Source organism: Octodon degus, unplaced genomic scaffold (assembly GCF_000260255.1).
Source record: "Octodon degus isolate 3935 unplaced genomic scaffold, OctDeg1.0 scaffold00272, whole genome shotgun sequence".
Taxonomy (NCBI): domain Eukaryota; kingdom Metazoa; phylum Chordata; class Mammalia; order Rodentia; family Octodontidae; genus Octodon; species Octodon degus.
The window spans coordinates 841,995-853,414 of NW_004524848.1; the positions used below are offsets into that span (position 1 = coordinate 841,995).

At 38.2% G+C, this 11,420-nt stretch overlaps 1 protein-coding gene across 5 annotated transcripts in view; it reads left to right on the top strand.

Moving 5' to 3' along the window:
* Positions 1–11,420, top strand: part of Fam13a (family with sequence similarity 13 member A) — a 315,685-nt gene that overhangs the window by 235,661 nt on the left and 68,604 nt on the right. The window contains exon 2 of one of the 5 annotated variants that reach the window (XM_023706822.1): positions 6,709–6,777. The exons of the other annotated variants lie outside the window; for them this stretch is intronic. Coding sequence (XP_023562590.1) covers positions 6,764–6,777 — 14 coding nt within the window. The 5' untranslated portion in view covers positions 6,709–6,763. The remainder of the gene's footprint in view (positions 1–6,708; positions 6,778–11,420) is intronic. 5 annotated transcript variants of the gene reach the window in all.

Consider the following 11,420-nt stretch of genomic DNA (forward strand, 5'->3'; position numbering starts at 1 on the left):
ATTCTGAAAGACTTTCCTTTGTAGGTAATTTGTGTCTTTTCCCTAATAACTTTTAAGATTCTATTCTCCTTTTGAATTTGTAGAATCTTGATTATGACATGCGTGGCTGAAGTTTTTGTTTATTTGTTTATTTGTTTTTGGTTTGGGGGGTTTTTTTGTGGCTCATTGGAGTTCTGTTTGCCTCACTGATCTGTGATGTCAAATTCTTTTTCCTTACCAGAGAAGTTTTTTGGTTTTTTGTCTTTGTTTTTCTTTTACGTGTTTAGTACAGAGTCTACAGGTTCTCAATATACAGATCAGTCTCGTACTGATCCTTCCTGTTTTTCAGCCTCCCAAGTGCTGGGATTGCGGGCATGTGCCATCATGCCCAGTCTCAGGCACCATCTCAGTGCATCCTGGAGGCAGGACCAGCATGGTAGGCCCAGGGAAGTTTTTTGCCATAGTGTCTATGAACAATTTTTTTAATATCATTTGTGCTATCTCCTTTTTCTTTGACTGCAGTCAGTCTTAAGTTATTCTTCTTTGCTTCATTTAGCATCTGCTGGATTGATTTCTCATGGTTCCTTGCCATTTTAACAGAATCTTTCTTTTCATGATTGTTAACCACAGCCTATCTTCTGTATCTGAGATTCTGTCCTCACGTTGACTTAATCTGCTTTGGATACTTTCAGCAGAATTTTTCTTTTTCTGGATATCTGCCTGAGGCTACCTTCTGGGTTTCATTTCTTTCCTATGCTGAGTATTCATGAATGCTATCATTTTCTTAAGCTTCTTTAGTTTTTTGTCTGTATCTACTCTACAGTCACTAAGCAGGATTTTTTATTGCGGACATCATCTGAGAAATCAGTTATCAGAGACATTATTTCTGATTTGATTTTTTTTCTAGTGTCTAATTCAGTTGCTTTATTATTACTACTTCAGAGATGCAGGATGAATGGCTTTCACATTGTCTCATGTCAATGCCTCCCGGGTTTGCCCTTGGTGAGCTGGATGTCTGGGATTGCATCTTGTTCGAGTGTCTTTTCATTTTATTTTATTTTTCTTTAGTTTAATTCCTAGAGTGATGCTTGTAAATTGTGTATGGTGGGTTGCTTTATTGCTATTATTTAGAACCCATAAGAAATGACTAGTTTTCCAAGGTATCTTCCAGATGTAAATGGCTTTTGGGTTTTGAGTCTGTTGTAAGATCCTACTTCTTCAATTTGTTGGGGATGAGAGGTTTCTGTTTGTCCCAGCCTCTGATTCTTTGGCACTGTGTCACAGTATTTTCTATGATCCTTAGTCAGTCTTAGTCTTGAAATATCAGGAAGAATAGCTGTCTAGAGCAGTTATATCACTTTTTCTAAAGTAGTACAGCAATTACAGTAGTAATAATCACAAACTGAGGAAACATTAATTTGCCACCTTTAACCATTTTCAATCATCTGAACTAGATTTGTGGTTATATAAGAAAATCTAAAACAGACTAGAAAATTATATGCAACATTAAAGTCCTTTATATGTCAATTTTACCCTCAGGGGTTAGGGAGAAAATAGGTAGAAGAGGAAGAGATTAGAAATAACACTGGAGGACAAAGGGAGATCACACTAACGTTGGGAAACTGATACGGAAAACTGGAGAGAATGAAAGAAGAAGGAAGAAATAAAAAGAAAAGAACAGAACAACAATCACAGAGAAGCTAGAAACCATATTCACAGTTATCATATAAAAACAAGTCAAACAATGAAGGAGGAAAAAAATCAACAAAAGCAACACAACTTAAACAACAATGACAAAATAGGGTTGGAAAAGAAAAGCCTACTTCCAGGTTTGCCTGTGTTGTCACTAGTAGACAATGTTTGGTCATAGAATCCAGATCCATGTTTGTTCCTCCCAGCAAGCCAGCAGTAAATTTTTGGCAGGGTAGTAGACAATCTCAGCAATCCTACACCTTCTGGCCAAGACCAGACTCATTCGGCCTGCAGCCATCAGGACCTTAAACAGTCCTGGTCTCAGCTGGAAGCTGCTAGATGGAGCCAGAAGCCACGTTGAGTCCTGAGCTCCGCTGGCCCATCACTAAGATAGCTCCTGGCCAGTTGTTCTCTCATGCGGGATGACCAAGCTAGTGCAGCACTTCACGTCCACTACTCCCCTCCACTGCTGCAACTCTTTGTGGAGGCCTCTGGGCAGTCACTGTGTGTCTGCAGGTTTAAACCACTCTTCTTGTGAGGTGAGTCCCATCTCAGAGAGAAGGCACAGCCAGCTATCTCCTCCTTTGTTGAAGTTTCTCTCTTCACTCTCTATGGGCTTCAGTTCCTGCCACAGTTCCTTCCTGGGTCCAGGGGACCCACTTCTCTCCCTATTGTTTTTCTCACGTTGCTATCTTCCAGTGTCTGGACAGCAAAACTCAGACAGGCTCCTTCTCTGCTACTGAGCATTTCAACATCTTGGTGCCCCTCCCCCTCCCCACTTACATTATTACCCACTTGACATGAAATAGAATCTACTGGTAAAACTTGGGCCACTTTTTCTCTCAATTATTTTCATAGCTGGAGCAGGTATAATTGTTTTGTGTAAATCTAGCACATATTACTTAAGCAAAAGAAAAATATATAATTAAATTAATGCACATCTTTTGTACTCTATCTAGTCAGAACAATGAATGCATAAACAATTTAATGCATTTACATATGTTCCCTTAGCTTTCTTTTCTTCCCCTCTCACTTTATCATTTAAATGTTTTGATGCAATGATCAGAGAGGGAGCTATTTCAAGATTTGTAAATTCCTTAGTGATTTATTACTATGGCTTTAAAAAAATACATTGATTCTTTTAACTTGAAAAATAATGGTATGCGGGGCTGGTGAGATGGCTCAGTGGTCTAAAGCACCTACTTAGAACAAGCTTAGCAAAGCACAGGGACCGTGGTTCAATCCCCCAGCACCACACGCCAGCCCGCCCCGCCCCCTGGTGGGCTGAGCGGGTCACACACACACACACACATACATAAATAAAAATTTTTAAAAAATAATAATAGTATGTGTTTTTAGGGAGGAAAATCTGATAGTTGTAAACTGTCTGTCCTAAGAACCCTGGGTATTATACATTGTGAGTGTGTGTGTGTGTGTGTGTGTGTGTGTGTGTTACAGGGTCTCACCACAGAGCTTGGACTCATAGTGATCCTCCTGTTTTTAGTCTCCCCAGTGCTGGGAATATAGGCAGGCACCAGTATGCCCAGCCTCTGGCCAACTCAGCCTGCCCTGGGGTTGGGGCTGGTGCAGCACATGATGCTGAGATCCAACTGTGGTTCCTGCACTTGCCTAAGCAGGCACTTTAGTTCTCTGAGATATCTTGCTGGCCCCTATATATTGTATTTTGATAGTGTTGTGTGATCAGGTTTTACACAAAAGGAGGAAAGGTCTGATCAAGAATGAGACACTTCTGCTGAGATAGGTACTCAGCAGACAGATCTATCCCTCAGCAGCAGGCAGAAGAGATAAGAGGGACATCCACTCTGTAGTGGGTACTGATGTGGGTAGTTAATTCTGGAAGGTCAGCATGAAGTGGCCCAGCAGAACCCAGTGACTACCAAGCTGGGAATGGGCAATCTTTGGGGAAGCCAGACACATAGAAGATAAGGGCAAAGCAGGCTGAAAGCCTCAAAGCAAGGAGACTAGATCCATAAAGGGAGATCACACAAGGATCCAGCCTCTGCAGTGGAGACAGAGCCAGTCAGTGCCCAGGGTCGAGGTAGACATGAGAGCAGCTCACTATGGAGATCACTGGTCTTTGTCATGGCCCGAGAGAGGAAAGTGGGACAAAGAAACAAGGACCCAAGAGGCCATTTAGATTGTTACTTTATTCCACTTTGTAGATTTTCAGTTTCTTTAACTTGATATCTCTTCCAACACTCGTGGCTGCATCACATGTTGTTCTACTGTATAGTTCCATTGTCTTTCAATCTTTTTTGTAAAATCTGGGGCTGCTATAGACAAGCACTTATACTTGTTTCTAAGTCAAACATCTTCGCAATGACAACTCTTTCTTTTCCAATTGCAGTAGTTCTCTAGCCTAACCTCACTGAACAGAGAAACATTTGTCTTCTTTTTAAAGGAAGGAAATACTAGTAACTACAAATCAGCACCTGCCACCATCTCGTGTCAGGGTTATTGCAGTTACAGTTGGTCAAACAGTAGGTGTCATTGTTCTGCATTATGCTCAGGAGGATGAACCTGCCCATTGAAATAATTAGGGAAATGAAAGGTTAGGACAGTTGCACCAAGCCCTCAGTGAGACTGCAGCAGAACAGCACCTGCACTCGGGGACGTCCATATCCTGGTCTCTTTCATAGTCTATGCTGGAACCAGACACAGAAGCCCCCACCTCGGCTGATGAGACTGGTATTAAATCAGCTGGCTCTTGATATTCACCTGTGGTCTCTGAGCGCTCCTGCCGGGCACCCAGCCTGGCTGGTATCTGTTGCTGGTGCTGTGCACATTTGTCTGAGTCGAAGTCTGCAAACCTGGGTGTTGGTTTCTGGGTTTGGTTTCCACTAGGACTGGGGCTTGTCCTGCCCACCTCCTAATTTTCCCCATGCTGCTACTCCCAGCTCTCCTGTACTACCTGCAAGCTCCCTGGTCGTCCAGCCCATCAGACTTCAACATTTGAATTCCTGGATTCCACATATAGCTTGTGTAGATCTAGAACCTTTGTTTGTCTGTACTTTACCAAAATCCTAAATAATGTGCTTCCTGAACTCCATCCCCATAACTAGGCTTTTGTCAGCTCATCTGCTCTTCAGAGCTTGTTCCGCATCTGTAGTCAGATGCTTCCATCTAGCAAGCACCCTGACCTTATTTCTGCCACTGTTCTCATCTGACACTCCATCAAAACGCTGGAGTTGACAGTCTTTTTAAGTTGCAACACAAGTTTTTTATTTTTGTTTTTTGATATTGAGAATTGAACCCAGGGTCTTCACACTGAGCTGCAGACATGCCAACCCTTTCTTTCTTTCTTTCTTTCTTTCTTTCTTTCTTTCTTTCTTTCTTTCTTTTTTTCTTTCTTTCTTTCTTTTTAATTTTGATACAGGATCTCACTAAGTTAACAAGGTTGCCCCCGCTGGGCTTGAACTTGTGACCCTCCTGCCTCTGCCTCCTACAGAGCTGGGATTACAGCCATGTTCCATTGTGCCTGCCTCAAACCAAGTCTTATATGGTGCACTCTAAAGCTAAGTTATTACTTTTAATTTGCAGTTGTTTAGGGTCAGCTCAAGTATTTAATCTGCTTTCAGATTTTCCTGAAAGAATATCAAACACATGCATTTCCAAATGAGTTTTTGGGCATACAAACCCATTCTCTAGGATTTTATCTGTTCTTCGTTGATGGAAACTAGGACCACTGATCTTATGAATGTCTTTTACCTATAAAATATATGTTGAAAAAACTTAGTTTTCAATAAATTCACATTAAAATTCTGCCTGATATTAAGTAGGATCTGGAAATTATATCCAAGAACTTTAATTGTCATATGTGGAAAACTTTTTAAGGCATTTTTAGAGGGCTTTGTGGGAGAAGTACTTTCCAAACAAATTATACTAGAATTTATATATGGTTTTTAAAATTATTCTCCATTAATTTTAATTTTTCTTACTTTGGCCCTCTTCAAATGCTACATGTTTTCTAAAACATCATTTTAGGTAAAATTTTTTTTCATCAGATAGAAGTTTAGAGAAGCGTGACCTGCCAGGCATTGTTTGTTGCTGAGCCTGTTGCAGGCTACTTAGTAATAAGGAAAACAAACACTGTTTATTCTACTGATTTTTTACCACATGATCAAACAAGCTAGGTATTTGGGCATCTTTAGAAACAAATAACTACTTACTTAAGGTATTTGTTTTCATTATGTTTGTTTGCTGTCGTGCTGGGGATTGGACCCAAGGGCTTAGCACTGAGCTCTCCCCAGCCCTTTTTTCACTTTTTATTTTGAGACAGTCTCTCATTAAGTCACTAAAATGCCAAGGCTAGGCTTAAACTTGAGATCCTCCTGCTTCAGCCTCCCAGAGTACTGGGCTTACATGCATGTGTGACCATACCAGGCTTCTCTGTCCCTTTTGACTAGAATAGTGCTTCTAAACTGAGGAGGCATGTGCTCCAGCTGTGCACATAGAGCTCTCTTGGTTTGGATACTTTTTGTTATGGCAAAATGTAAATATCATGGCTGGGGAGATACCTCAGCGGACTAGGCACCTGCCTGGCAAGCACAAGGAACCAGGTTTGATCCCCAGTACCACATGCCATACCGACCCCAGAATCCCAGGCACGCTGTGCCAGCCACCAAAACTTGACCTGGTGGCACATGCCTGTAATCCCAGAACTGGACAGACTGAGACAAGAAGATCACTATGAGTCTGAGCTGCATAGCAAGACCCTGTACCAAATATATATATATATATATATATATATATGACAAAAATAATCATCTTAACCATTTTTAATTGTAAAAATTTACTATTTTAGTTATTTTAAGTGTATAATTAGTACAGAGTCCTTAAGTGTGTCTCATTGTTACCCATCCATCACAACCATCCATCTCCAGAACTTTTTAACTTGCAGAGCTGAAATTCTGTACCCATTAAACATTTAATTCCTCAATACCTCCACCCCCAACCTCAGCCAGCCCTTGGCAGCCACCGTTCTACCTTTTGTCTGTATGAATTTGATTATTCCAGGTACCTCGTAACCATGGACTCATGCAGCATTTTCTTCTGACTCATTCCACCCAACATGACATCCTTAAGGTTCATTTTTGCTGTTGCATGCATCAGAGGTTCCTTCTCTTCAAAAGCTAAGTGATGGTTCCTGTCTGCCCATCAGCGGACACTTGGGTTGCTTTTATCCTTCATCCTTTGTGTTGTGAATAATGCTGTTATGAACATGGGTGCCCACATAGCTGTCTAAGTCCCTGATTGTAGCTCTAGTTACTTTCTTTCCAGAAAAAGAATGACTGGGTCATATGGAAAGTCTAATTTTAATTTTTGTGGAACTTTCATACTGTTTCACCTAGCAGCTGCATGATTCTAGATTTCCACCAACTCTGCACAGGAGTTCTGATTTGTTTCCAACCCTGTCCACTCATTCTTCTCTTTTTGATAATAGCCATCCTTATAGGATTGAAGTATGTATTGCTTTTTAGAAATGCCTGGGTCTCACTGGCACGAATTCTAAGTGTCAGGTTTTAAAATGTGTTAAAGGAAATCTTGGCCTACACTGCTAGCTGAAGATCTCTGAACCAAATCACTGGTTGCAAGCTTCAGTACTGTTCATACGGTCTTTAAGGGACTTACTGCTGTGTTTTTGGTATCTGAGAATTGCTAGTCATATTTTTGATAGTACGAAATCTGTGTAGGTTCTGGGTTTAATTATATCAATATTAATGAAAATATTAAGCAACGTTGAGCACATAGAGAGAAAGACATATAAACTTCGACGTGTTTCTTCATATACTTTCCCTCAGCATGGTAAAGAAAGGAAAGATTCTCCTTATGGAAGCTGACACTTGCATGTGCTTTATGCCCAGATCTCGTCCTACTTCGTTCCTCAGTTTCCGTCTCTCCCTCCCTATGGCCTTTTCTTATGAGAACTTCAGATTTTAATGAAATGTACACTTACAATTTAGACAGTTGGCAGACTATGGTGGCTGCATATGACTACTCCCAGCTTCCCACTTAAATTGCAGTCATGATATAAAACACAGAAAGTAGAGACAGCGCTATAGCAATAAAGAAAGCTACATCTGAAGGTCACACAATCAGTGAAGATTTGCTGAGGAACATTTTTACCTTGCAGACTTTGTGTTCCTCCATCTAACGCTATAGATGGCCACAGAGAAAGATGGAAAGGGAAGCACACTTGGGGTCCTCTCACTGTCTACTGTACTGACCAGAAAGTCAAGTGCCACTCCCCCAACTGAGCAAAAGCTTACTTTCTGAATCATCCATAGCTGAGTTATGTATTCTCTCTCACCTCTCTACCCCCATCAGCCTCTTTGTGTCTGTTGAAAGACTGGAATGCTCAGCATAAAAAACAATGGAGAGGAGAGCGGATCTCCCTGGGATGTTAGTCACCTAACAAAAGCTTTTGAGAAAGGGCTAAAATGTAGAAAGCTTATTGGATTAAATGTGTGCTTTCAAGTGTACACTGTTCAAAAACAGACTGCACTTTTTTCTGATTCTCCAGCTTAGTCTTAACATCGGACCAAGCAGCAAGTCAACCTAAGTGACGTCATAGACTAATCTAAGTCAGACTCAGGAATTGGCTCTTCCAGACTAAATCCATTGCCCACAGCCAAATGGACATTGATATAAACCATAATCTGTTCACCCAGGTTATTAGCAGTGGCACCTTAATTAGCAATCAGTCCTTACTGTTTTCCCTTAAGAGTCACTAAAACTCAAAATTTCAGGGACCTGCAAAGAAAAGTTAGAAACTAAGGGAAAAGATGATTTCTCCTGAGAAATAAGCTTAAAAAATGATTCTGTAGAGGGTTTTTTTTTAGGTTTTGTTTTGTTTTGTTAATGATTCACAGGGAAACTTGAGAACCTCAAGTTTCATTCATACTACTAGTTTATTTTCATTCATTGAAAAGAAAATTTTGCGTTATTATCTTTCTTCTTTGTAAGAATCTTTTTGGTATATGCCTCATACTCTGAGTAACTACTTTGAAGATAATAATATGTAATATGTTAATTATTGCTATTCTCAATCTCCTCAAAAAATGCTCAGCAATCCAGCCAACCTCTTTGAAACATTAGTACGAAATTGTAAGAGGAGAATAGATTTAGAATTGAAAGGCTAGAGACACAAAAGAAGAGCAAAATGAAGGAAAAGGAGCCTAGAAATGTACCAAGAGTACATGAAATAAGTTAGACACATAAGTTGAAATATCATATGGTTTCACTTTTACAAGAAACACAAAATATATAGCTACACTTAAAGAGCATCATAGAAGAGAGATGAATGGGAAACAGGGAGAAGTTCAAATACTTCTCCAAAGGACCTATCTGTTGTTTCAGAACGATTTTAATATATATGCTAACTTGTTTCATTCATACTACTAGTTTATTTTAGTTTATTGAAAAACTTTTGTGTTATTATCTTTCTTCTTTGCAAGAATCTTTTTGGTATATGTCTCATACTCTGAATAACTACTTTGAAGATAATAATATATAATATGTTAATTATTGCTATTCTCATTTTGTGGGCTTTTTCCATAAAATTAAAAATATTAAATGACACACAGTGAAGAGCTAGAATTATTAAAAACAAATTAAATACATGATGCAAGGGTAAACCTTCCAGAATTGAAAGCAAAGGGTAAAAGCAGTGAAAGAAATAATGTCAGAAGTGAAGGTCATAAATTAAAATGCCTATCTGAAAATGATTCTATTTTGTCTTGTGTAGAAAATGATTCCACATTTGTCTTGTGTAGAAAAGAGAGAAATAGAAGAAAATATCAGGATTTTTAAATTTTCTTTTCTGGACTTTTTTGTTCTTAATTATTTGAAGTATGCATGTGAGAGGCAATAGCTAGTAGAACTGTGCATAGAATTCCATTATTGCAAATCCCCTCACAAGATAAAAGTGCTAGCGAAATCAAGCCAAAAGGAATTTCACAAATTAGAAAGTCTAAAACAAAATCACAATCCTAGAACAAATGTATCCCTTATGATAATACATCTATAAAAGAAATCTTTTTATAAAGATGGTTTTGGGGGGCTTTTTTCTGCTCTTTTTTTTTTTCAGAACCAAGGATTGAACTCAGGCCCTTGTGCTTGCCAGGCAAGCGCTTATTCTACTGAGCCATCTCCCCGGCCTATAAAGATGGTTTTAACCATATTTTGATCAAGAGTTAAATCCAAAACAAAATAGTGCCAAAAGGTTAATAATAGAAAGATAAACATGTATATCTGGTAAATCTGAACAAAAAGAAAATAAAAATGGCAGCGATAATACTAGAAGAACTAGAATTCAAAGCCCAAATCATGGACCGGGGACATAGCTCAGGGAAGAGAATGTTTGCCTGCCTTGCTCAAAGCCTTGGGTTTGACTCCCAACACTGCCCCCACCAAAAGCCAGATTCATTAGACAGGATAAACTACATTTATTTGAGTACTTAAAATCCATACTGAAGATACAATACTAAAATTAATCATGTAAATAGCATGGTAAGGGAACTCATAAATTTAAGCATGTTAGTATGGACAAATGATGGTTAAGCACATTTGAAATTTAGTACCTATTCCTATATATCTATAAAAAATTCACAAAATACAGTATACTGAGAGTTCAATATAATTTATAAGATTTAAAATCAGCAGGTATATACATACAAATATGTTCATTGATAAACATTAAGCTTTACACTCTACAAATAGGGTTCAAGCCTTCCTTCTAAATATTATTCACTTCTCTAAAAGTTCTTAAAGAGTAGAAATTTTGAGAGGCACTTTTACTAATTAGTGCAAAGGCCAAGATTTTCTCTTCTTTTTCTTTTTTTTTTTTTTAATGACCAACATTTTCTAATCAGTCAATAAATACTTGCCTAAGAGGATGAGTGGGACAGTCTGTTTGTAAAATGGTCCAGTACCTATGTGACCTATCTGTAGTATTTCATAATTTTACTCATAGTTTACAAAATCTAAAAATCTGAATCCCTTTTTATGCAATGCATACTAAATGGGTAAAACTGACAATTTTAAAGTCTCAAGAAAATTTATACAAATGAATATGTTGACATTTTCATGGGCTTTTTTTCACTTATCAGAAAGTATTTAATAAAGTATTAAGATAAAGCTGTCCAGAATAATTTTTCTCTTCAAATTAGAGCTAATATTAAAGGAATGGATAGTGTGAATTTAGAGAAAGTATGAATCACATTTTTCACCTATCAAATCCCTATGTGGAGTGTTTTCAGTTTACATTCTAGAATATTATGTAAAGCGTTTAATTTGAAAGCACAATGTATCCTGAATGTTTATCATACCAATCACAAAAAGATGATGCAACTATTATCAAAATATAAAAACTTATAGGTATTCCATTAACTTTCTCTATGTGACAATCATAGCTACCATTTAGAGCAAAAGGAATAAATATTGTGGATTGAGCATATTTATTATACTGTATGATACTCTAAAGCATGAACTAAAACCATGAAAAAGCTTAGAGAGCTTTTTTACAGTACAAGTAAATAATGTTCAGGTCTCCTGTAATATAGACTCTGCATATCAACTTTCACTATTTTAAGATGATACTAAAAACTTCCTTTTGCTAAGTAATTTAGGGTTTCTTGTTTTTGTGGTAACATGATCTTTATCTGCAGGCTTAAACAAACACCATTCAATTGTTCTTTTAACCCTTATACATTAAAAAGTACCAAGTA